The 21,948-nt window shown below is 37.8% G+C and overlaps 1 protein-coding gene across 1 annotated transcript; it reads right to left on the bottom strand.

Moving 5' to 3' along the window:
* Positions 1-7,419: 7,419 nt before the first annotated feature.
* Positions 7,420-21,578, bottom strand: LOC112047673 (nose resistant to fluoxetine protein 6). The gene is made up of 11 exons (XM_052887783.1): positions 21,368-21,578; positions 20,885-21,034; positions 20,285-20,438; positions 18,744-18,858; positions 17,978-18,065; positions 15,597-15,763; positions 14,037-14,219; positions 13,166-13,345; positions 12,078-12,228; positions 9,993-10,176; positions 7,420-7,659 (listed from the first exon to the last, which is right to left on the bottom strand). The coding sequence occupies exons 6-11, from the start codon at positions 15,761-15,763 to the stop codon at positions 7,427-7,429; spliced, it is 1,098 nt and encodes a 365-aa protein (XP_052743743.1). The 5' UTR covers positions 17,978-18,065; positions 18,744-18,858; positions 20,285-20,438; positions 20,885-21,034; positions 21,368-21,578; the 3' UTR covers positions 7,420-7,426.
* Positions 21,579-21,948: the final 370 nt, after the last annotated feature.

Below are 21,948 nucleotides of genomic sequence, written 5' to 3'. Positions count from 1 at the left end.
CATCATCCCCATTAAACTCCGTATAAGTTTGGCTTAGTCTTGCTAATATTATAAATGTGAAGGTCTTAGTGGCGTGGAACTCTTAGGGTATGCCGTACTTTAATGACTGTATGAAGTCCACGCCACTGGAAAGACTGGCTATCCATTGGATAATTTTGATTTATATATCAAATAATATATTTAATTTATATAACATCACACAATGTAACTTGGGGTATACTTCCAAAGAGTATTTATTATTTATTATGCTCACGTTTAATAAACATCAAAATTATGTAAAACATCTTAAAAGGAAAAGTTACATTTGACCATTCAACGTTTATCACTTTTATCCCTTTTCAAATTATACAAACCATCAACCATGGTTTTAGATTTAGATCACGTTTGTAATGTACTAGCTGAGATGTTATGAGAGTAAACATAAAACATTTTAATAAATCAATCCCAGGTTGACCACCGTTAATAGCACAATCGACTCATATGTCTTATTTTATTGATTTTACTACTTTTAAGCATAGCTTAGTCAGTGAAAGCCAGACCGGCAAGCAGAAATCGGCTGTGTCAACGTAATGTAATTTTTACACGCACACACTAGTGATTTACTTAATCACTAATTTGTTCACTCAGTTAATTACTTTCACTCAATCAATCAATTTATTTCTTTGCAGATACATACATTATTTATATAGGTGGTCGGTAGATGTAGATGGTAAATGTATCTTGCCAATTAGGCATGCAAATTATTTATTTAGTATTTAATAATTCAAATGACAATTTCACCATTTAAAATTTACATCTTTACAATTAAAATATGTATGAAAATAACAATAATATCAACTTAAATACTCATTTACACTGTAGAATGCCTGTTGAGTTAGGTATTTATATAAATTATTTTTAAAGCAATTTATATTCTTTTCTTTCCTAATTTCTTTTGGTAACTTATTATAAATTCTTACTGCCGCAATGAATAAACTATTATGGTACAGAGTAGTTTTATGTTGTTCGCATCTAAATTTATCATTGTCGCGTTTATTTTCATAAGGTATAAATATTTTTTTGTTATTAACTACAAACATGACTACTTCATAAATATATAATGATGGTACCGTTAATATTTTTAATTTTTTGAAGAACGGTTTACAACTGTCTCGTTGACATAATTTACAAATTGCTCTGACGCATCTTTTTTGCGCTATCAATAAATTGTGTACTGTAGCGCCGTATTGCTATCGCTGTAATACTGGACTCTTAACACCACAATTAAATAACGTTGAAGCTCACGTATACCTTCCTCATCACAAAACGTTGAGACAAGGCTATTGCTTATTCAAACGTTTATTCACACTATAATTATTATAGCCATACCCGATGTTTATCATAAAGTTTGTACAATATTTGTAACGAATATCGATACCCATTAAACTTTAATTTTGAGGGTAATACTTGATGTTACGATAAATAAATTCAAATTCCTAGGTACGTCATTTAGTAAATACTGTAAGACCGTCACTCCAACTGGCAAATCATGTACACGACAACTTTTGTCTTACCGTACTGGTCGTACCAGTTCGGGAAACTTCGCGACATCTTTTCGTCCGAAATTCCTCAGTGCCTGAAGACAAAAGTCTTCGAACAGTGCGTGTTGCCAGTGATGACCTATGATTCCGAGACTTGGTCGCTAACTATGGGCCTCATAAGAAGGCTCAGAGTCACACAGCGGGCGATGGAGCGAGCTATGTTAGGAGTATCTCTGCGTGATCGAATCAGAAATGAGGAGATCCGCAGAAGAACCAAAGTCACCGACATAGCTCAGCGAGTTGCGAAGCTGAAGTGGCAATGGGCGGGGCACATAGTACGAAGAGCCGATGGACGTTGGGGTCCCAAAGTGCTGGAATGGCGACCCCGCACTAGTAAGCGCAGTGTTGGCCGACCCCCCACCAGGTGGACTGACGATATCAAGCGAGTCGCAGGGATTCGCTGGATGCAGGTGGCTCAGTATCGTGATGTTTGGAAGTCCCTACAAAAGGCCTATGTCCTGCAGTGGACGTCCATCGGCTGATATGATGATGATGATGACTGGCCGTACCAGCTTAGGTATAGTGAACTTGACAGTCTAGCGCTAATCGCGGGATACTGTCCCGGCTTACGGATCGCTTAACTCACGAAGGTAACTAATTTAGCTATTCTAACCGCTCGCTTCCGGCTAATCGCTGCGAGATGCTTTCCCGGCGTACGGATTGACCCAACATTAGCTATTTGAATTACTTTAGGTGTAGTGATAGTCAGTTCCTGCTATCTCTGAATCCCTGCAGGATGTTATCCCGGCTTACGGACTACTTGATTCAGCGAAGGTAACTAAATTAGCTATTGACTTATCACTCGCCCACTTAACAAAATTGCCACGCTATGACATGTCTATCACTTGTACACTCATAAAATGCCATGTCACTTGATTATCACACATTGTCTTGATAAACAACATTAAATTTATGCATTAAAATTACGGTATTAAAAGAATAATTATTACTTTAACCTTCTGTCCTTTTCAAAAATAAAACTGACTAACTGCATTGCTGTATTCATTTTACTATTTTTATATTCTCTATATATTTTTGTATTCTCTCTTTTTTTTTTTTTTAATTAGTTTAAGCTCAATCGCTGCAAACCAGACCGGCAGGCAAAAACCGGGTCCGTAGTCTGGGAAAGCGATTTTGCCAATTACCAAGTAACAGAACAATTTACGGATAATAATTATAACTACTTACAGTCCTTACTGTAATAGCAGTAAGTCACCATCTCACCACTACATTATTATACACTATAATGGCCAGCAGAACACCGCCGCCTTCTCTCGATGCCAGAGACAGACCGCCCGCTTTCTCCCACTAGGCACTGTAGTGTTTGTGTGTATATATATATACACACAAACACTACAGTGCCTATTTTTATCCTCAACGCAAAAACGACTGTGTGTGTCTGTATGTGAGATGATGGCTGCCTTAAAAAAATGGCGAATCACATATTTTTCAAAATTCCCTCAATATGGGTATCAAATGAAAGGGATTCACACTAATAGAATACTAGACAAACTTCAAATCCAAGATGGCCGATATTTACGAAATTCGAAGGGCCCGACAGTCTTGGCTTTTAAATTTTAAATTTATAATTATTTACGCATAGGCATAGTTGTGTGCATTTTAAGAAATTATATATCACGTGTCTCAAACGGTGAAGGAAAACATCGTGAGGAAACCTGCATACCAGAGAGTTTTCTTAATTTTCCGAGTGTGTGAAGTCTGCCCATCCGCATTGGGCCAGCGTGGTGGACTATTGCCCTAACCCCTATAGGGCCTAGCTCTGAAGCGGCCCATTAAAATAGGCTAATAAATAAATAAAATACTCAAGATGCAATGTAAACCAACTTCACTGCACTATTAAACGTATTACGGCAATGCTAAGCTGTCCCAAGTGACTAATTGTCATTGTCCATTGTTTCCTGTTTGAACAGGGAATTAGCCGATGACGTAGTTCCTTCACGACTGCACCGTTTCCTTGATGAATAAAACCTTATAATAAAAAAAAACCACAAGGTCAGATTGCTCTGTCATATTACCACTCCACAGCGAGGCTAAACAAGAATTTCAGTCTATAAGGACTAAAGTAATTTTGTTTCTTTAATTTTTGTCTGTTACGAGTAAAACGAAAAATTTTTAATTCTTAAATAGTTCGATCATACTACTATAATGACCTCTATACAACGAAGGAGGTTTTATTCGTAAATAGAAAAAAGAAAAATGTTTTTTTTATTGAGTTGCGAGCTGCGCCTGCAAAAAAAAATTTGCAAAAAACGAAGGAGGTTTTATTCGTAAATAGAATCATCCTAAGGAATCATCATAGCTGGGTACGAGTACATGTTAAGTAAGGCCCTGATTGTTAGATAAAAATTTGAAATTGGAACGAAATGCAGCGTTCTTGTCTGTGGAATGCGTATTTTTTTTTATTATTGAGTTGCGAGCTGCGTCTGTAAAAATTATTTTAACTTTGAACTGTACTGAATTTTATTTTCTCAATCGTAGTGAAAAGTATAGTGTAACACGCGGGGCTAAGCCCATTAACTCGGTTTCTATTTAGCATCCCTCGTCTTACGGCTCGTGCCCTAAAAATACCTCAAAAAAATGTGTATTTTTAGCTCCTTGTATAACAATCTACTACTTATTAAGTCTACACAAGATACACAATTCTAAATCAGTAAAAAAAGTAAAAATGCAATATCACTGATGTAACTATAGTGTAGTACGTACCTACTATAATTACTCCACTGATAGTGATTTATTAAGTACAGATAAGAAAAACCATAAAAATAATTCGGTAAGTCCCACACAAAATCTGAGTACTATGGAACAGACAAAACCATTTTTGCAGTCATAATTTATGTATAAATTTACATACATACTAATATTTTAGGGTTCCGTAGTCTTCAAGGAACCCTTACAGTTTCACCATATCCATCTATCTGTCTTTCCATCCGTCTGTCTGTCCGCGGTTTAGCTCAGAGACTACATTCGCATGTAAATTCGCATGAGTAGGTATGTACATTAAAAATGTAAACAAAGTCCTAAAATAAAATGTTGCAAAATATTTTTATTAAGGCACCTCCCATAAATGTGATGAATATTTTTTTACTTGTCTTATAGTTTAGGATATTATTGGATAGGTCTTTGAAAGATATGAGGCGATTTTCTACGACCATTATTAGATTCAGGGATCCGTTTGATGAAAAATAAAAGTTTTAAGAGCTCATTTTTGGTAGAGTCAAGTGTCCCCCCTCTACCAGCTTTATTAGGTTGTTTATAGATACGTGAAAACATTCACAAAAGTAGGATAGGATAGTATATATGATAGGATAGGATAGTATATATGATAGGATAAGATAGTATATATATGATAGGATATTTAGAAGTTAAAAAAAAACCAACACGACAACTATGAGACGCTATAGACTTAAAGTGAAAAAAAAATCGCATATCGTAATATGGGTATCAAATTCAAGGGCTCATCTTGAGGATTTCTAAATAGTATATCATGGCCATATTAAAAATACTTACAATTAGAAAAACACTTCTTTTCAATTATTATACTTTATGGAGTCGGGTTTTATTATATTTTTAATTGTTACTTGTTATCGTCTATCCCATAGTGTATCGTTATCGGTGTTTTTGTGCATTAAATAACGGTTTAAAGTGGTGATATAATCTACGGAACCCTACCACGCACATGGCAGGTTTTTGTTAAGGTTATGGTGCTTCAAAACAATACATGGACTTCGTTGTTCGTTTATTTATCAGGTTAACTTATAAATTAACTTGGGAACTGCGAAAATCTCAATAGCTCAAAAGTAAAGGTTCTGACTTACACCTAGTCGTCATGGGTTCGATCCTCTATCGCTGCACTATTGACGTACACACTCCTAACAATCTTTTCAGACTTATAGAAGGAAAAGGGAAATATTGGACAAAAATTCATTTGAAAAAAGAAAGAAAATAGGTACTAAATTAAATAATACTCAGTAATATTTCAAAATCATTTACTTTTTATTTATAAACCTTTTTTAAATTACTCAAAAATATATTATTAGTTTTTCTATTAACTAAACTATATTAAAATATTAATAGATATGGAGATATATAATGTAAAATCATGTGGGACATCAATATTATTTACTAGCAATATTCTATTACATTGTACCTAGCGAACTACCCTGAGAGACGCCATAATTAATTAAAACGAAAAAAATCTTCTACCCGTTCTTACACTCAGTCATATCGCATTCAAACTCAACAAATTTCTTATTTATTTATAGCATAGAAATGTACACCATAAAATGCTTTAATAATAAATATTTTAATTATATTTCACCTTCTTTTACTATAACTCTAAATTGCTTTCTCTTTGAATACCAATCATATGATAAATGATTAATAGTTAATGGTATGATCATTAATGATTAAAATGATGTCTTACATTTGCATATCACATTCTTGCGAACAAGAAAACAATTGGATTTCATATTATAGGTAAACATAAACAATAAGTATTTAGATAAATAGTGCACCTCAGATAAACTTGGAAGTTTATTCAACCCGTAGATCTGATCGATTTTAATTTGGCGACTTAGGGCCGGTTAATTAGGGCTGATAAATTTTGGATAATGTAACTGTAATTTTTGTCACTTTGTTACTTTATGTCAAACGACAGAGACAAACTTGTGAACAAGCTATCAGACACTTCATAGAAAGCTGGCAAAACCGGCCCTTAGTATCGGATCACTATAGTGATTGATACATCTTTACTAGTGTGGAGGTACATAACTAAGACGAAACATATAATATAGTTCTTCTATTCCCATATTGCATTTAGATTTAATAGTTGAGAGTACAAACGCCTTTGTGTGTGTAAAGTAAAGGAAAGTCAACACAACAGAAATGCGATAAAATTTAAAGGGTTACATGGCATGACATCGAAACCCGTTTTATCAAAAACCGATGATTATGCTCACAGGCAAATATTTTTCTGCTTTGCTGATGCTGCTTTAGTTTAACGCACAAACTTGTCAAACGCTTGTCTGTTAACCGTACTAATACATTCAAAACCAAAAATTCTTCCGATATTTATAACCTACATACTTAAAATAATAAAGTCTTTGAACCCAGATATAGATAGCACCTTCAACAGCTTTTAAAATGTAACCTACCTATGACTAACATAATAACATCTTTATTATGGTACACAACCGAGACTTGATATTAAACTTCATTGATATCATTTTGTTTACTAATAATAATTAATTTGGTAGGTTGCTCATTATTGTTTTCTCTTTTCATGTTTACACCAATCAGCGCTTTGCAAAGTTGTGAAAACGGCGACTCTATCATTAGATACACCGGTATCCCGACCACGTGTGATATGACTGAGCTCACTATCAATAATGAAATCTGAAACAATGAATTGTCAGGTTAGCCGCAATTTTGATTTTCATTGATGCCGTCACTTTTTAAAATCTGGAACTTGATGTTGTTATAATTTAATAAATTCCAGAAAAAACATTGCAAATTATGTGACACTAAGAGGAGATAATCTCGAAAATAATCATGGAATACGTATGACCGTGATTTAGGCATAGCAATACGATACTAGTAGACTGAGACGTTACCAGTTACTTAGCTGCGCGGCAACCCTGCGAAAAACAAAGTTAAAGGGTTTCTAGCAAAGGGTTGAGTAGGGAAGTTCTATGATTCCTCATTAGGTATATCCCATAAAAAATATAAAAAAACTATGTTTTATACTTTGACACTTGAGGATCTGTATCCTGAAAACTTGCAATTTTCCAAGACCACCACCAACCATACTTACCTGTTGCAAAACCTTAGGCTGACAGACTTCGAATTTGTGTGACGTAAGTCATGGATAGCCACGAACGATACCTACTTAGTATGGTGATAAGGAAGCACATTACCAGTGAGTAGAAGGAGATGTGTCCGATCTGCGTGTTGCTGGCCACAGACATGCGCATTACGATGAAGTGCACGATGAACACGCAGTAGGAGAGCCGGCCCAGCGTGTGGAAGCCGCGCCAAGACAACGCGTCGCGAAATATAGCTGCAAATGTACAATTTCACTATATTACTCAACAGTTTTAATCATTCTGACAATTTGGAACCTATCTCCGATATTCCCTTCTTTCTAGTGCCAAAAAGAAAAATCCCAGTTCATTACATAATTTGGTATCTTCTATAAAGCGCTTGAAAGAGCCAGAAGTCGAAAATACCTACGATAATATTAGATATACCTTATCCGTTAAATCGAGTAAGATACGTGTGCAATGATCGTCATCAACCCATATTCAACTCACTGCTCGAGTCTCCTCTCAGAATGAGAGGGGTTAGGCCAATAGTCCACCACGCTGGCCCAATGCAGATTGGCAGACGTCACACACGCAGAGAATTAAGATAATTCTCTGATATGCAGGTTTCCTCACGATGTTTTCCTTCACCGATTGAGACACGTGATATTTAATTTCTTAAAATGCACACAACTGAAAAGTTGGAGATGCATGCCCCGGACCGCATTCGAACCCACACCCTCCGGAATCGGAGGCAGAGGTCATATCCACTGGGCTATCACGGCTCATGTGCAATGAACACTCGATTAAAACAGCGTCATCTAAAGTTAGCTAGCTAATTAGATATTTTCGTACATTTTTAGAAGGCATATGAAAACTCTCATTCGCAACTTGACTGTATCAAGTAATAGATAGAACAAGCAATGTCTTTACACGAACATTTTATGTCGTCGTTTTTGATGTGGTGTGCCGCCTTTTGGGTTTAGGAAAAACAGGTGTTTTATAATCAATCCAAGATAATCCACCAACAGCTTGCTCTTCAGTATGCCTAACTATATAAAGGTACGACCCAGCGTCAGTTCTTGAAAATAGCAGGGCATTGCTCTACTGGGACCGAATGATTATCACTGACAGGTATATTGTTGCCAATAGACCTGATATAGTGCTAGTCGATCGGTCAGTGGGTCGTGCAATAATTGTTGATATTCTGTTCCACATGACGATAATCTGGTTAAAGCTGAAAAGGAAAAAGTATCAAAATACTTGGATCTGTATCAAAATACTTGGATTTTTGACGGCCTCCGTGGCGCAGTGGTATGCGCTGTGGATTTACGAAACGGAGGTCCTGGGTTCGATCCCCGGCTGGGCAGATTGAGATTTTCTTAATTTGTCCAGGTCTGGCTGGTGGGAGGCTTCGGCCGTGGCTAGTTACCACCCTACCGGCAAAGACGTACCGCCAAGCGATTTAGCGTTCCGGTACGATGCCGTGTAGAAACCGAAAGGGGTGTTTTCATCCTCCTCCTAACAAGTTAGCCCGCTTCCATCTTAGACTGCATCATCACTTACCAATCATTGAGAGATTGGTGGTGGAGGTGAGATTGTAGTCAAGGGCTAACTTGTAAAGAATAAAAAAAAAAAAAAAAAAAAAAAAAAAAAAAAAATCTTGCTCACAAGATTACCGCCATGTGGAATGTTGAGTCAACCATTATTGCTCCGATAGTTATTTCAGTCAACGGTCTTTACGAAAAGCATCGACGAACAACTTAAGAAGCTTTCACTTAACTGTTAGATCAAGCATCGGACACAGAAGGCAGTGAGGTTCCTTAGCCCTGACCGCCGATTGCTTAGGCACTCAAATGTCCCGCAACGGGAGTAATTAAATTTCTAATAGTGTTTAGTGTTATATTTTTATACTAGCGGACGCCCGCGACTTCGTCCGCGTGAAAGTCGATGTAAACTTTCAACTACCCCTACCCTACCCTACCTTACCCCTACCTTACCCTACCCTACCCTAGAGATGAGTGATGAGTGTTATAAACGTAAGAGTAGACAAATATATTCAAAAATCTCTGAACTGCTGAGCTATCGGAAGTTATACGTGTTATTGTGAGTCAACCATAAGAGATAGAGATATATATACTATTGTGTTTTTTCATATAATTTTAAGGAGAATATTTTCGTCATACATGATTTCTTTGTAGCTTTAATCATTAAGGCTACACACGCGACGGAAGCTTAAAAAATGGAATAACTTCTCCCGTTTTCCCAACATTTCTCTTCACTGCTCTGCTCCTATTGATCGTAGCGTGATGAAAAGTATACTATAACCTGCCCAGGAGTATGTAAAACAATTGTACCAAGTTTCGTTAAAATCCGTCAAATAGTTTTTGTTTCTATAACGAATATACAGACAGACAGACAAAAAATTTACTGATTGCATTTTTAGCATCAGCATCGACCAGTTATTTTGGAAATATATTTAATGTACAGAATTGACCTCTCTACAGATTTATTATAAGTATAGATTACGATTGTTGAAAATTTTAAAAAGATGACAAATAAATAAATGAGAGATTAAAACAGGACTTACATTTACAATTGCTAAAGCAGCCCAATAGGAAGATGTTGCTGAAGAGGGCGATGAGAGTGCGGTCGAGGGAGCCGTAGACGATGGCGGCCCAGCGCGGGGGCTTTGTGTCCATCAGGAACACAACCCCGGCCAGCTGCACCATCAGCGCTAGCATTAGCGACGTGTGGAACAGAAGGTTGAACCACTGGAAAAACAATTAAATATACAAGAGTTTTGATAAAAAAAGGGACACCTGGATGGAAAGAAGTTTGCTATAGATAATTTTTCTCTTCTTCTTTCTTCTTTTCTTTTTTTTAAATTTTTAACAATATAAGTATAAAATACAAAACATTATTAAAAATTTATAAAAATTCACCCTTCCGCTGCGGGACATTTGAGTGCCCAAGCAACCGGTGGTCAGGGCTCCAGAGTGAGGAACCTCCTCACAATACGCGCCGTCTTAAGAATCACTGCCTTTTGTATCCGACTCTTGATCCAACAGTTAAGCGAAAGCTTCTTAAGGTGTTGGTCGAAGCTTTTCGCTATAAGACCATTGACTGAAACAACCATTGGAACAATAATAGTTGACTCAACATTCCACATGGCGGTAATCTCGTGAGCAAGGTCCAAGTATTTTGATACTTTTTCCTTTTCGGCTTTAATCAGATTATCGTCATGTGGAACAGTATAGATATCGTTATCGTTATCAATATCCCATCCCATCCCAATTTCGGGGTCGGGGGGCCTTTTGAGGACCCTGGAGCTCACCAGCTGTCTTCAGGCCACGGCGTAAAACTTTAGTAAAAACATTACCCTCCCTCTTAGTCTGGTAAAAACTGTCGGTTCAACTTTTGGCCTTATTTATTTCTGTCTAGCCCCCTTTCGCAACGCGCGTTAAGGAATCGTTCAAAAACTTCGTTCCAATAATTAAAAACCTATAACCTACTATTGGAATAATTGGTTTATACCTTTTTTTTTATTATTCTTTACAAGTTAGCCCTTGACTACAATCTCACCTGATGGTAAGTGATGATGCAGTCTAAGATGGAAGCGGGCTAACTTGTTAGGAGGATGAAAATCCACACCCCTTTCGGTTTCTACACGGCATCGTACCGGAACGCTAAATCGCTTGGCGGTACGTCTTTGCCGGTAGGGTGGTAACTAGCCACGGCCGAAGCCTCCCACCAGCCAGACCTGGACAAATTAAGAAAATCTCAATCTGCCCAGCTGGGGATCGAACCCAAGACCTCCGTCTTGTAAATCCACCGCGCATACCACTGCGCCACGGAGGCCGTCAACCTACTCGTACCATTCGAATAGTTTTGGGGATAATTTTTTGACTTGTCTATATTATTAATATATAGTACGGCGTGTTATTGGAAGGGTTTTTATTGTGGGTGTAACATCATTGTTCTATTTGAGAAATATTAAGGTATATACTGCTTATTTTTGTTAGAGTAAACACATTAAACATATGTTTAAAAAATTAAAATAAAATTGCCACAGCTTCAAATAGTAGTTCAACCAACCCACCAACCAAATACTACCATTCTAACTCTGTTGACGTACAATGGGGATGATGACTAGGTTTGAATATATTGATTTTTATGATACATTTGGGTAAATAAGGTCAATATTAACTAATTTATACATAAAAAGCAAAGATTGTCTGGATATTTGCAAAATAAATGAGATTATAAAATATCAAAATCTATTAAAAATCTTTTATCGTAATTAGATGAAAATTCATACAGTTTTAGCTCCCTTACATTAAATGTGACATTTTTCAATATATGGACTATAAACATAAACGCACAAATAACAAAGATATTAGTAATTTTGTTTGAACGCACATACAAATCTAACGATCATTACATTACCTACGACGTCATTAGTTCATGCCATTTTGTATGGGGCGTTTTTCAAGGATCCGCGGCAGCGCCGCAAATCTGACCCTTTAAATCCCTGTAGCTCCGAAAGTAATGATCGCAGATACCCTGTTCCTTTTACAAAATTGCTTTACTATTAGCATACTCTTAATTTATATACAATTTAAAAAACTGTCATCATCCGTATTTAAGGGTGAAAAGTATGACCTTACACTACCTTTACTTCATTCAGCATGAATCCCTTTTCCTGGTTGTTATAGTAGATGAATGCGACTGCAAACCCGAACAAGTATCCAGAAAGATTCGTCCATACCGGCAGATAGAGTTTAGTCATCAAGTTTGAGTCTTTGAAAAAGTTGCTGACAACTCTGAAATTAACCAGAATCTGTTTAGCTAACACGAATCAGCCCCTATAGCCAAGTGGCACGTCCATTCTCTTTCTACGATCGCAAACGCTTCGAAAACTAGAAAAATGTATAGGAATGACAGATCTTGATCACGTGACCGGTCGATGGCAAATGTCATTCCCATACATTATTCTAGCTTTCGAAGGGTTTGCGATCGTAATAATATGTATCTACTGCGTAGAGGTTAGTGTTAGCGAGTATTATAATTACTAAGTTTTTGGGTACTTATTTAATCATTTCTGTGTTATAATGTAATTAATATTAATTAAATAATTTAAAATGGTCTAAGATTCGGCATTCGAAATATATACCCTCATAAGTTTTTTATTAGTGATAAGAAATACATGATAGAACATTAGGAACGATGGAACGGGCTATGTTCGGTCTCTACGTGATCTAATCAGAAATGAGGAGATTCGTAGAAGAACAAAGTCAACATAGCTCAACGAGTTGCGAAGCTGAAGTGGCAATGGGCGGGGCACATAGTTCGAAGAGCCGATGGACGTTTGGGTCCCAAGATGCTGGAATGGCGAAACCGCAGCGTCGGTCGATCCCTCATCAGGTGGACTGACGACATCAAGCGAGTCGCAGAGATTCGCTGGACGCAGGCTTAGGATCGTGATGTTTGGAAGTCCCTACTAAAGGCCTATGTCTAGCAGTGGACGTCCATCGGCTAATATGATGATGGTGATTATTATGAAAAAATAAATGAGAAATTATATTCACAGTGACACATTGCAAATAGGTTGTCTTGTTATATTGCGGCCAGAGACATTTATTACTAATTTATCACACATACTAAGTATTAAAATATTTTTCGGCAAAATGGTCAAGATAAATGTAATGCTGGTTAGCACTTAAGCTGGCAATTTTGAAAATGTACTAAATAACTACATACTCAGGGCTTTGTACAGTTATAATTGGCCACAGGTTGTAGAAGTATACGATCAGACCAGAGACGACGATGGAGAAGGTAACCAACACAGATATGACTGGCACCACAGCTTTCCTCCACCTCACGAAGATCAGCAACAGAAGGGAGCCGAGGATTTGAAGCTGGATGTCTACTGCCAAATACCTGAAAAATAGAGCACAGCAATGATACTTTATATTAGAGATGGGGCACTAACCACCAAAACTTAGGCGGGCAAACGTCCAAAAATTTTGGACCATCTCGGTCCAAAATTGTATGGAGCCCAGTCATTGTACCCTAGCGGAAATGAGCAAACATTTAAAAAAACCTACATATCAAATCAAATCAAATCAAAAATAATTTATTTCAAGTAGGCTCAGTTTACAAGCACTTTTGACACGTCAGTTGACTATTTGTAAAGATTCTACCACCGGTTCGGAAGGCAGGTTCTGCTGAGACGAAACCGGCAAGAAGCTCGATAGTTGCTCTTTTAAAAAAATCATACAGTATTATAATTTACAATATTGATGATAACATTACAATTTCTTATAGTTTTACTTTTTCTGTGAAGGTGGAAGCTGATCCAATGGCCTCCAAGTGCTTTTATCTTTAAGGAACTCATCAATGATGTAGTAACTTTGACTAAGTAAATGTTTTTAAAGCTATTCATTGGCAGGTTCATCACAGTCTTGAAGATCTTGTTATAGAAGAGTACACCCAAACCAACAAAAGATTTTTTTACTCTTTGAAGACGATATGCAGAAATAACAAACTTATGCCCAGTCAATCGAACTGAGAACCTCTTCCTTTTTTTTGGAGTCGGTTAATAAAAAAATAAGAAGTCAAATTCAATTACCACGTATGTGACATACAGTATTTCCCCGACAAAGGATGGTTCTGCACGTACAGTAGATGGTACCACCAGCGCTCGGAGCAGTGTTGGGACTCCTGTTCCACCAACAGCTGCCACTGCGGGCCCGTGCCCAGCCGTGGGAATGCGATCGTGAACCACAGCCCAGCCATCGCTACTGGAGTTAGCCTGCATGTGTTATTAAGTGTATCAGTTCTGACGCATGAATGCAGTTTACTCTTTCAGATCGACTGTCTAAATCTTCGACTATTAATAACAGGACCTGCCTCGCTAACCGTTACCCCTCTGGCAAAGATCAAAAATCAATAATCTAACGCGTTTATAAAAACTGTTGCTATAGAATCGATGTTTCATTGTTGTAATCGTTTTCGTCGTGTAAAGAGCTCCGTAAAAATGCCGGTTTGTGTAGTTGAATGGCATAAAAAACGGCCAAAAATTTAGTAAAAGATGGAGTAGGGTTTCATTTGCAAGTATTTCTATATTAATTTTATCAAATTTGTAATAAAAACAATTTCAAAAAAGAATCGATTCTTTTGAAGAAACAGCAAAAAATCGATCAAGTGATCGAATATTCTACATATATATTCTGTGGATAGTCTAAGCGATGTGTTTGTTAGCCTGTGTAAAACTTATGCGTGTGTGTATTGCGAGTCAGATTTATAGTTGTGTGTAGTGTATGGACACAGAATACATTTAATGGTGTTAAATATTTTCGATGTGTGAGTTTACCTCGTCCCCCTCAAATAACGACAGACTTTTTTGTTGGTGAATTTGGGTGCGAAACAGGTGCATAGTCAAATCAGTCTAGTCAAGGTCTAAATAGGTGTATGTTGCTGCATACACTATGTACCTACGTCTCGATACTCACCTACGCCTGAAAAGTGAAAAGGTGCGCAGAATAGGTTGCGCACAAAAAACGTACCGCTGTCATTCGTTCATCGAATTTTTCTTCCATATTTTTTTCACACCGGAGGCTATACATATATAAAAAATCGGTTCATAAGGAGTAAACTCCAAAAAATATTACTTTATTTTGTTCATCATTATTGTCAGCCTATTTAAATGACTCACAGCACTCAAGTCTTTTCCTTTTAGGAATATGTTGGAGCTTAAAACCGGACTGCAATTGGCATCTTCAAAGGTCCAGTAAAAAATTACTACATATCAACAATACTATATTAATTTAGTAGTTCTTTGTATACAGGGTGTCCCGTAAATATTACGACATATTTTACAAGGCCTACTTAAATAGCGCTATATAATATGCTAGCCGAATTATACGGTTTTCAAGTTACATTGGTTTTTTCACAAAACTCAAAAATCCCTACCTTCAGTGTAGTTTAGTCATACCATCAAAATTATTTGAGCGTTGTTTTTAAACTTAGTAATAATTTTTAAATAGTTGTTTCAAGTAGAAATTGCGAATAAATGTATAGAATTGGACCAGTTTTATTATAAGTATGGATATAGATATTCCTAAATTAAGTAAAGTAAAGTTTTATAAACCGTATGACAGTTCCAAAATCAGTTTCCATTCGCTAGTACCTTATAAACCTGTAGATCAAAGCAAGTAAGCATTTTCCGAACGTAAGCGAACTTTTCTCCGTGTAAATGAGAGTGAAGTATGCGGTGAGGAATCCGGATATGGAGAAGAACACCTGCATCCAGATCGGAGAGTTAAAAACCACTTGAGTCGGGATGTGATCAAACATCTGGAACAAAAAGCTGAAGTAAGTCGAAAATACTGTCAAACATCGATATAAATCGTTAGATGGGCCCCTCCATATTAAACAACGCTCAATTGTATGTCATTACCCAAAGACGTGCACGCACATCTTATCTTAGTACGTAACAAGCGCATGCTGTAAGTGGACTTAATAAAATATTTACTGTTTTTTTCTTATTTTAATTCCTTAATTATGCCTTCGTGTTCACTTTGGAAGTGTAAAAAAATTTTAATAAAAAAAATTCAACCGACTTCCAACTCAAAAATTAACCTAAACTAAAAAGCAAAAAATAACACCTTACCTATGTGCTACCTTCTGATCAGTTTGAAGGCGGTGCCAAGCCAGTGATGTTTTAATTTAAGCCGTTTAAATTACAAAATTTCTGTGGTTCTTTCAGAAACGGCTTTAATTAAAAAACATGACACTGGATTGGCACCGCCTTCAAACTGATCAGAAGGTAGCACATAGGTAAGGTGTTATTTTTTGCTTTTTAGTTTAGGTTAATTTTTGAGTTGGAAGTCGGTTGAATTTTTTTTATTAAAATTTTTATTTTTTAATTTTTAGTGAAAAATTAATAAGCAATTAGTTGAAACGTTTCTTATGATAAGTATCTAAGTCCCACAATCCCAATTTTAATAAAAATAGTATTTTTACTTAACTCATATACAAAATTTCACTCCCCCTTTATCCACTCGTAATATAAATATTCAGAAAAACGTGAAAGGTGACTGTCCTCCGTCTTCATCACCAGACTCCCTATGCAGTCATAATCCATTTGGTTGGAAAGTTCTCATCAATATAAAATTATCAAGTCCAAACACAAGGTAGCTACTGTGAACCGTCGAGGAGTTCCCTTAACTCTCCTTCATCTTCGTCACCAGACCCCTAATACAGTCACAACCTATCCAGATGGAAAGTTCTCATCAATACAAAATTATCAAGTCAAAACACAAGGTAGCTACTGTGAACCGTCGAGGAGTTCCCTTAACTATCCTTCGTCTTCATCACCAGACCCCTAATTTAGTCACAACCCATCTAGGTGGAAAGTTCTCATCAATACAAATTTATCAAGTCCAAACACAAGGTAGCTACTGTGAACCGTTGAGGAGTTCTCTTAACTGTCCTTCGTCTTCATCATCAGACCCTTAATACAGTCACAACCCATCTAGGTGGAAAGTTCTCATCAATACAAATAAATCAAGCCCAAACAAAAGGTACCTGCTGTAAATTGATGACGAGTTCCATCGTCTGTGTTTCGGCTCCATCATCAGACCAACTCCAGACCTTCATAAAATTATAGTGGTTTAAAATACCTTATGGAAACACTAACAAACGCACTAGCCGTCCCTACGATTTTCGAAAGTTCCCCTCGATTTCTCCAGGATGCCATCATCAGATCCTGACATGAAAAAAATGGGACCACCCTGGAATCAAACCCTTCAAAACAAAAAAAGAATTTTCAAAATCGGTCCACAAATGACGGAATTATCGCTGGACATACATAAAAAAAAAAAAAAAAACATACATACAGCCGAACGTAGAACCTCCTCCTTTTTGGAAGTCGGTTAAAAATACAAGCCACAATATGAATAAAGAGAAATGTGTTACGAGTGATGACGTACTCAATGTGCGAAACCAATGACAATTCCGTGACGCTTTGAGGCCCATCTAACGATCTACGATCGATGCTGTCAAAAATCATATGAGTAATTTAAGTATTCTGAACCTAAGGGCTACACCACAAACCGTGACGTTGAAGGCCTCCGTGGCGCAGTGGTGGATTTACAAAACGGAGGACCTGGGTTCGATTCCCAGCTGTGCCGTTTGAGATTTTCTTAATTGGTCCAGGTCTGGCTGGTGGGAGATTTCGGACGTGGCTAGTTACCACCCTACCGGCAAAGACGTACCGCCAAGCGATTTAGCGTTCTGGTATGACGTCGTGTAGAAACCGAAAGGGATGTGGATTTTCATCCTCCTCGTAACAAGTTAGCCCGTTTCTATAAAAGATTGCATCATCACTTACCATCAAGTGAGATTGCAGTCAAGGGGTCGACACACACTTGGCCGGTTTTATTATTGTTTTTAATATAATCAGTCTAACTTTTTGTAATCATCTCATCCTTATGTTGCGAAGGTTAGTCAGAAATTACAGGTGACGTTAAACTTTAATACTCAAATACCTAATGCTTAAGAACTTACACTTTCAATGAATTCAGGATTGTCGACGAAAGAATAAATATGGACAAGAATCACGTGGGTAGAGATGACGCCCAAAATTCCCAGGACTCTGAAACGTGCAAGATAAAGGTTCATTAACTGAAGCTTCATCATTAACAACCCATATTCGGATCACTGTTGAGCACGAGTCTCTTAGAATGAGAGGTTTAGGCAAATAGTCCACCGCTCTGGCGGTGCGGATTAGCAGACTTCACATAGACACACGCAGATAATTAATTAAGTAAATTCTCAGGTATGCAGGTTTCCTCACGATGTGTTTCCTTCACCGATTGAGACACGTTTGATATTTAATTTCTTAAAGTTCACATATCTGAAAAGTTGGATGCAAGCTCCGGACCGGATTCGAACCTACACCCTCATAATTGACGGCAGAGGTCATAATCACTGGACTGTCACGGCCCAACTGAAGCTTATTAAGCTAAAAATTAAGCTTAAATTAAATACAATAGCTATGGCAAGGAAGCTATTTCTTATATCCTATAGGTATACATAAAGACAATTATTTAGAAATAAAATATTGGCTATAAAGGTATTGGATAGAATATATTCAAGTATTACTATTGTAGGAAATAATAATCTGAGACGGATATGACGTCGATCGATCTCGTGTTGGCTCGTGCCGACGCTAGGTGGCGTGACTTGTTTCCGTAAAGAGTAGGGAGTTAGAGAGGGGTAGGAATATAGGATTTAAAGAGGAAATTAGAATAAATATATGTAAGATAAGCACCGAATTCCTTGTAAGATGCTTAAATCTCTCGTACGGTCTTCTTTTGTAGTCGACCGTATGTGCGTTAGTATGTCCCAGTTGTTTTTGATTGAAAATGCCAGGATGTATCTGTTTTCTGTAAACAAATGCTAAAGTAAGTATCATAATATAGGAATATGTTTTTTTTTATTGAGAAAGAATACAATAAGAAACTTAAGCTAACTTATCCTAATAACTATACAAATCATGCCCACGTGGAATGGTGGCAAGAATACTGGCTGCATTTCCGCGCTGGACAGCCAGGCTGATCCTTTGCGCAAAAAAATTAGCCAGCCCTTCTGTCACCAGTCGAGGCAACTAGCCGCGTTGAATTGATTCGGTAAAATTTTTTGGCACTGCGACTCCATGGCCCAAGGGTCTCCACGGCAAAAGGTACATGTAACTCTCTGTCAGAAAGGCATACTTGAGCCACTTACCTGTTTCAGCTTTTTCTGCTGCGGCTACCGGTCTTGATTCTGTCACCCTGATATGACACGGTACTAATGTGTCAATGCATGTAGCATCCCACATTATAGGGCCCGCCCCATTTCCCAGGGAACCAGCTTCAATACATCAGGTCTCTTGCCATCATCCCTATTATGAATATTTATGGTAGCAAGAGCCCTTTTTATTATATCATTAAGAGAGCCATGCCGAAATAGCCTACCGCCACTCCTTTTGCTTATATAAGTTAATATAATCCACGAAAGTTATTCTGTAGATATTTTAGCACTCTTGTCTTGTTTGTTGCTTGCAGAAGACAAGTTACAAGACTACCTATTTGTTTAACCTAATTCTATAATTTAATTTTACCATTTGTTTAATAATGTAATATTATCGGCCTAATTAGATTTTGCCTTCTGAAACGTTGATACAAACAAGATAAATTTAACGTTTCAGAAGTCCTTGTAAACTACGAGACTAATAAAAAAAATGGGGTCATCATTCCAGCGTTATGGGACCTCAAAGTTTATCGGCTCTTCAAACTAGTGCCCCGCCCATTGCCACTTCAGCTTCACGACACCTCTAGCTATGTCGGTGACTTTGGTTCTTCTGGGGATCTTCTCATTTCTGATTCGATCACGCAAAGACACTCTAAGCATAGCTCATTCCATCACCCGCTGTGTAACTCTGAGCCTTCTTATGAGGCTCATAGTTAGCGACCAAGTCTCGGAACCATTAAGTAAATAACCACCGGCAATACGCACTGTTCAAAGACTTTTGTCTTCAGGCACTGAAGAATTTCGGACGAAATGATATCGCGAAGTTTCCCGAATGCGGCCCAGCCGAGTTGGATTCGGCGGTTCACCTCTTTCTCGAAATTGGACCCACAGATCACTATATTGGACCTACCTAACCGAACCAGACAGACATATAGACAGAGTGCAGCCTGTATGTAAACTTAATTTAATATGAAAACATTCAGCTGAATGGGGGCGCTGTCTTTATGATACAGCTGAGAAACTGTAGCGCTGATTAAAGATAATTCAAAAAAATGATTGTAGTTGATTGTTGATTTTTACCTTGGAATCTCCCACAGTATTTCCCCAAAACATGTAAGCCAGTAGCTAGGAAGTTTGCACCCAGCAAGATCAGGAGCACGATGTTGAAGGCAAATGCTGCAGCGCTGAGCTTAGGGATCGGTTTGTTACACCACTCCACCGATAGTACTTCTGCCTGGAACAAGAGCAAAAAATCTTTTTGGTAAACCGCTTGGTAACGTAACACGTTACGGCGTCACTCTGTCCCTTTTTCTCACGCATACGGCAGCAGGTTATCACTTCTGTCGAGCGTCCCGAGATGCAGAAGTTTTTTAATCACTAATAGCGGAATTCAGTTTTTCACAAATCCCTCGGGAACTGTGAAAAAATGTCTTAATCCAAAGTAAAATCTATTTCCATTCTTTTCAGCTAAATCGCTTCAGTAGCCGCAGTGTAAAGGAGGAACAAACATACTTACTTGGGGGTAGAATTGATCATATATATTTAGACAACTAACCACTGCTTAGGTAGATTCTATTGGCCTTAAGTCGTTATTGTCTATTTCTCTTAACTTGGTCGCATGCTAGTCATACTGTAGAACAGTTGTAGCGTTTCTGGGTGTCGGCTGAATAATGTTTGTACCTGCAGGTCGTATCGGGCGAGGTTCTGGTTGACGCAGAGCTGCGCAGCATAGTGCCAGGTGTCGGGCCCCTGGCCGCCGCAGCGCGACACGCAGATGCCGCGGTGTAGTAGAGTGCGGTTGAAGTGTTTCTGGGTGTCAGCTGAATATTCCTGGAAAATTAGAAAAGAAGAAGCATTCAATGTTAATGGCACAGGTCAAGACACTAACGGATTTTCTTACAGCCGTACAGCGGTCATAGGAAAAGCTGAAGAACGAATTGTATGGAGAGGTATAGTAAACAAGGTAACGAAGGGACTGGAATGCAGTCGCTAATGAGTGCGCCCAAGAAGAGAGAAACTGAGGCTGAGGCTGATGACTATCGCAGGACATCGTTTTATTAAGGACTGGGCAGACGCTAATGAAGAGTGCGCCCAAGAAGAGAGAAACTGAGGCATGACTATCGCAGGACATCGTACTAATATCATAAGAGAGTATAAGCTAACCTGTAGCAAGTCATACAGCGGGCTGTGGGCAGGTGTGAGCGCGGCGTGCACGATGCAGTAGACATCCTCAGCACGCTGGCACTGAGACCACTCGTCCAGCGCGTATAGCGGAGGCGCCTCCGCGAACGCTGTCGCTGGAAATGAAGAATAGGCTAGTTGACATTTGAACGCTGTCGCTGGTAATAAAGAATAGGCTAGTTGACACTTTTTTTTTGCAAATATTTTTATCGGATGTCAAGCAGTTAGCAGACACGTGGACTTATTAGATGGTGAGTTGCTAACATTATAGAAAAAACTTCCATTGTATACCGGTTTATTATTTATATGTAACCTTTGACACTGTCCTGTAATAATGCATTACTATGTATTAGGGTACCTACTTCTATCTTGTTCGTTTAGACTAAGCTATTAAATACTGAGTATTTATTTTTCTCAAGATATAATTAGCACCAGGTCAGAGTTGTTTGTATTAAGTATACCCCGTTAATAAGAGTGAAATAAGACGTCAGTCCCGGTCATTTTTATTAGAGTTCCGTAGTCAACAAGAAACCCTTATTGATCGTTCGTTATCAACCCATATT

The sequence above is a fragment of the Bicyclus anynana genome, chromosome 20 (assembly GCF_947172395.1).
Source record: "Bicyclus anynana chromosome 20, ilBicAnyn1.1, whole genome shotgun sequence".
In the NCBI taxonomy this organism is placed as follows: Eukaryota; Metazoa; Arthropoda; class Insecta; order Lepidoptera; family Nymphalidae; genus Bicyclus; species Bicyclus anynana.
The sequence above is the reverse complement of the archived record's forward strand: the minus strand, read 5'-3'. Positions and strand labels throughout refer to the sequence as shown.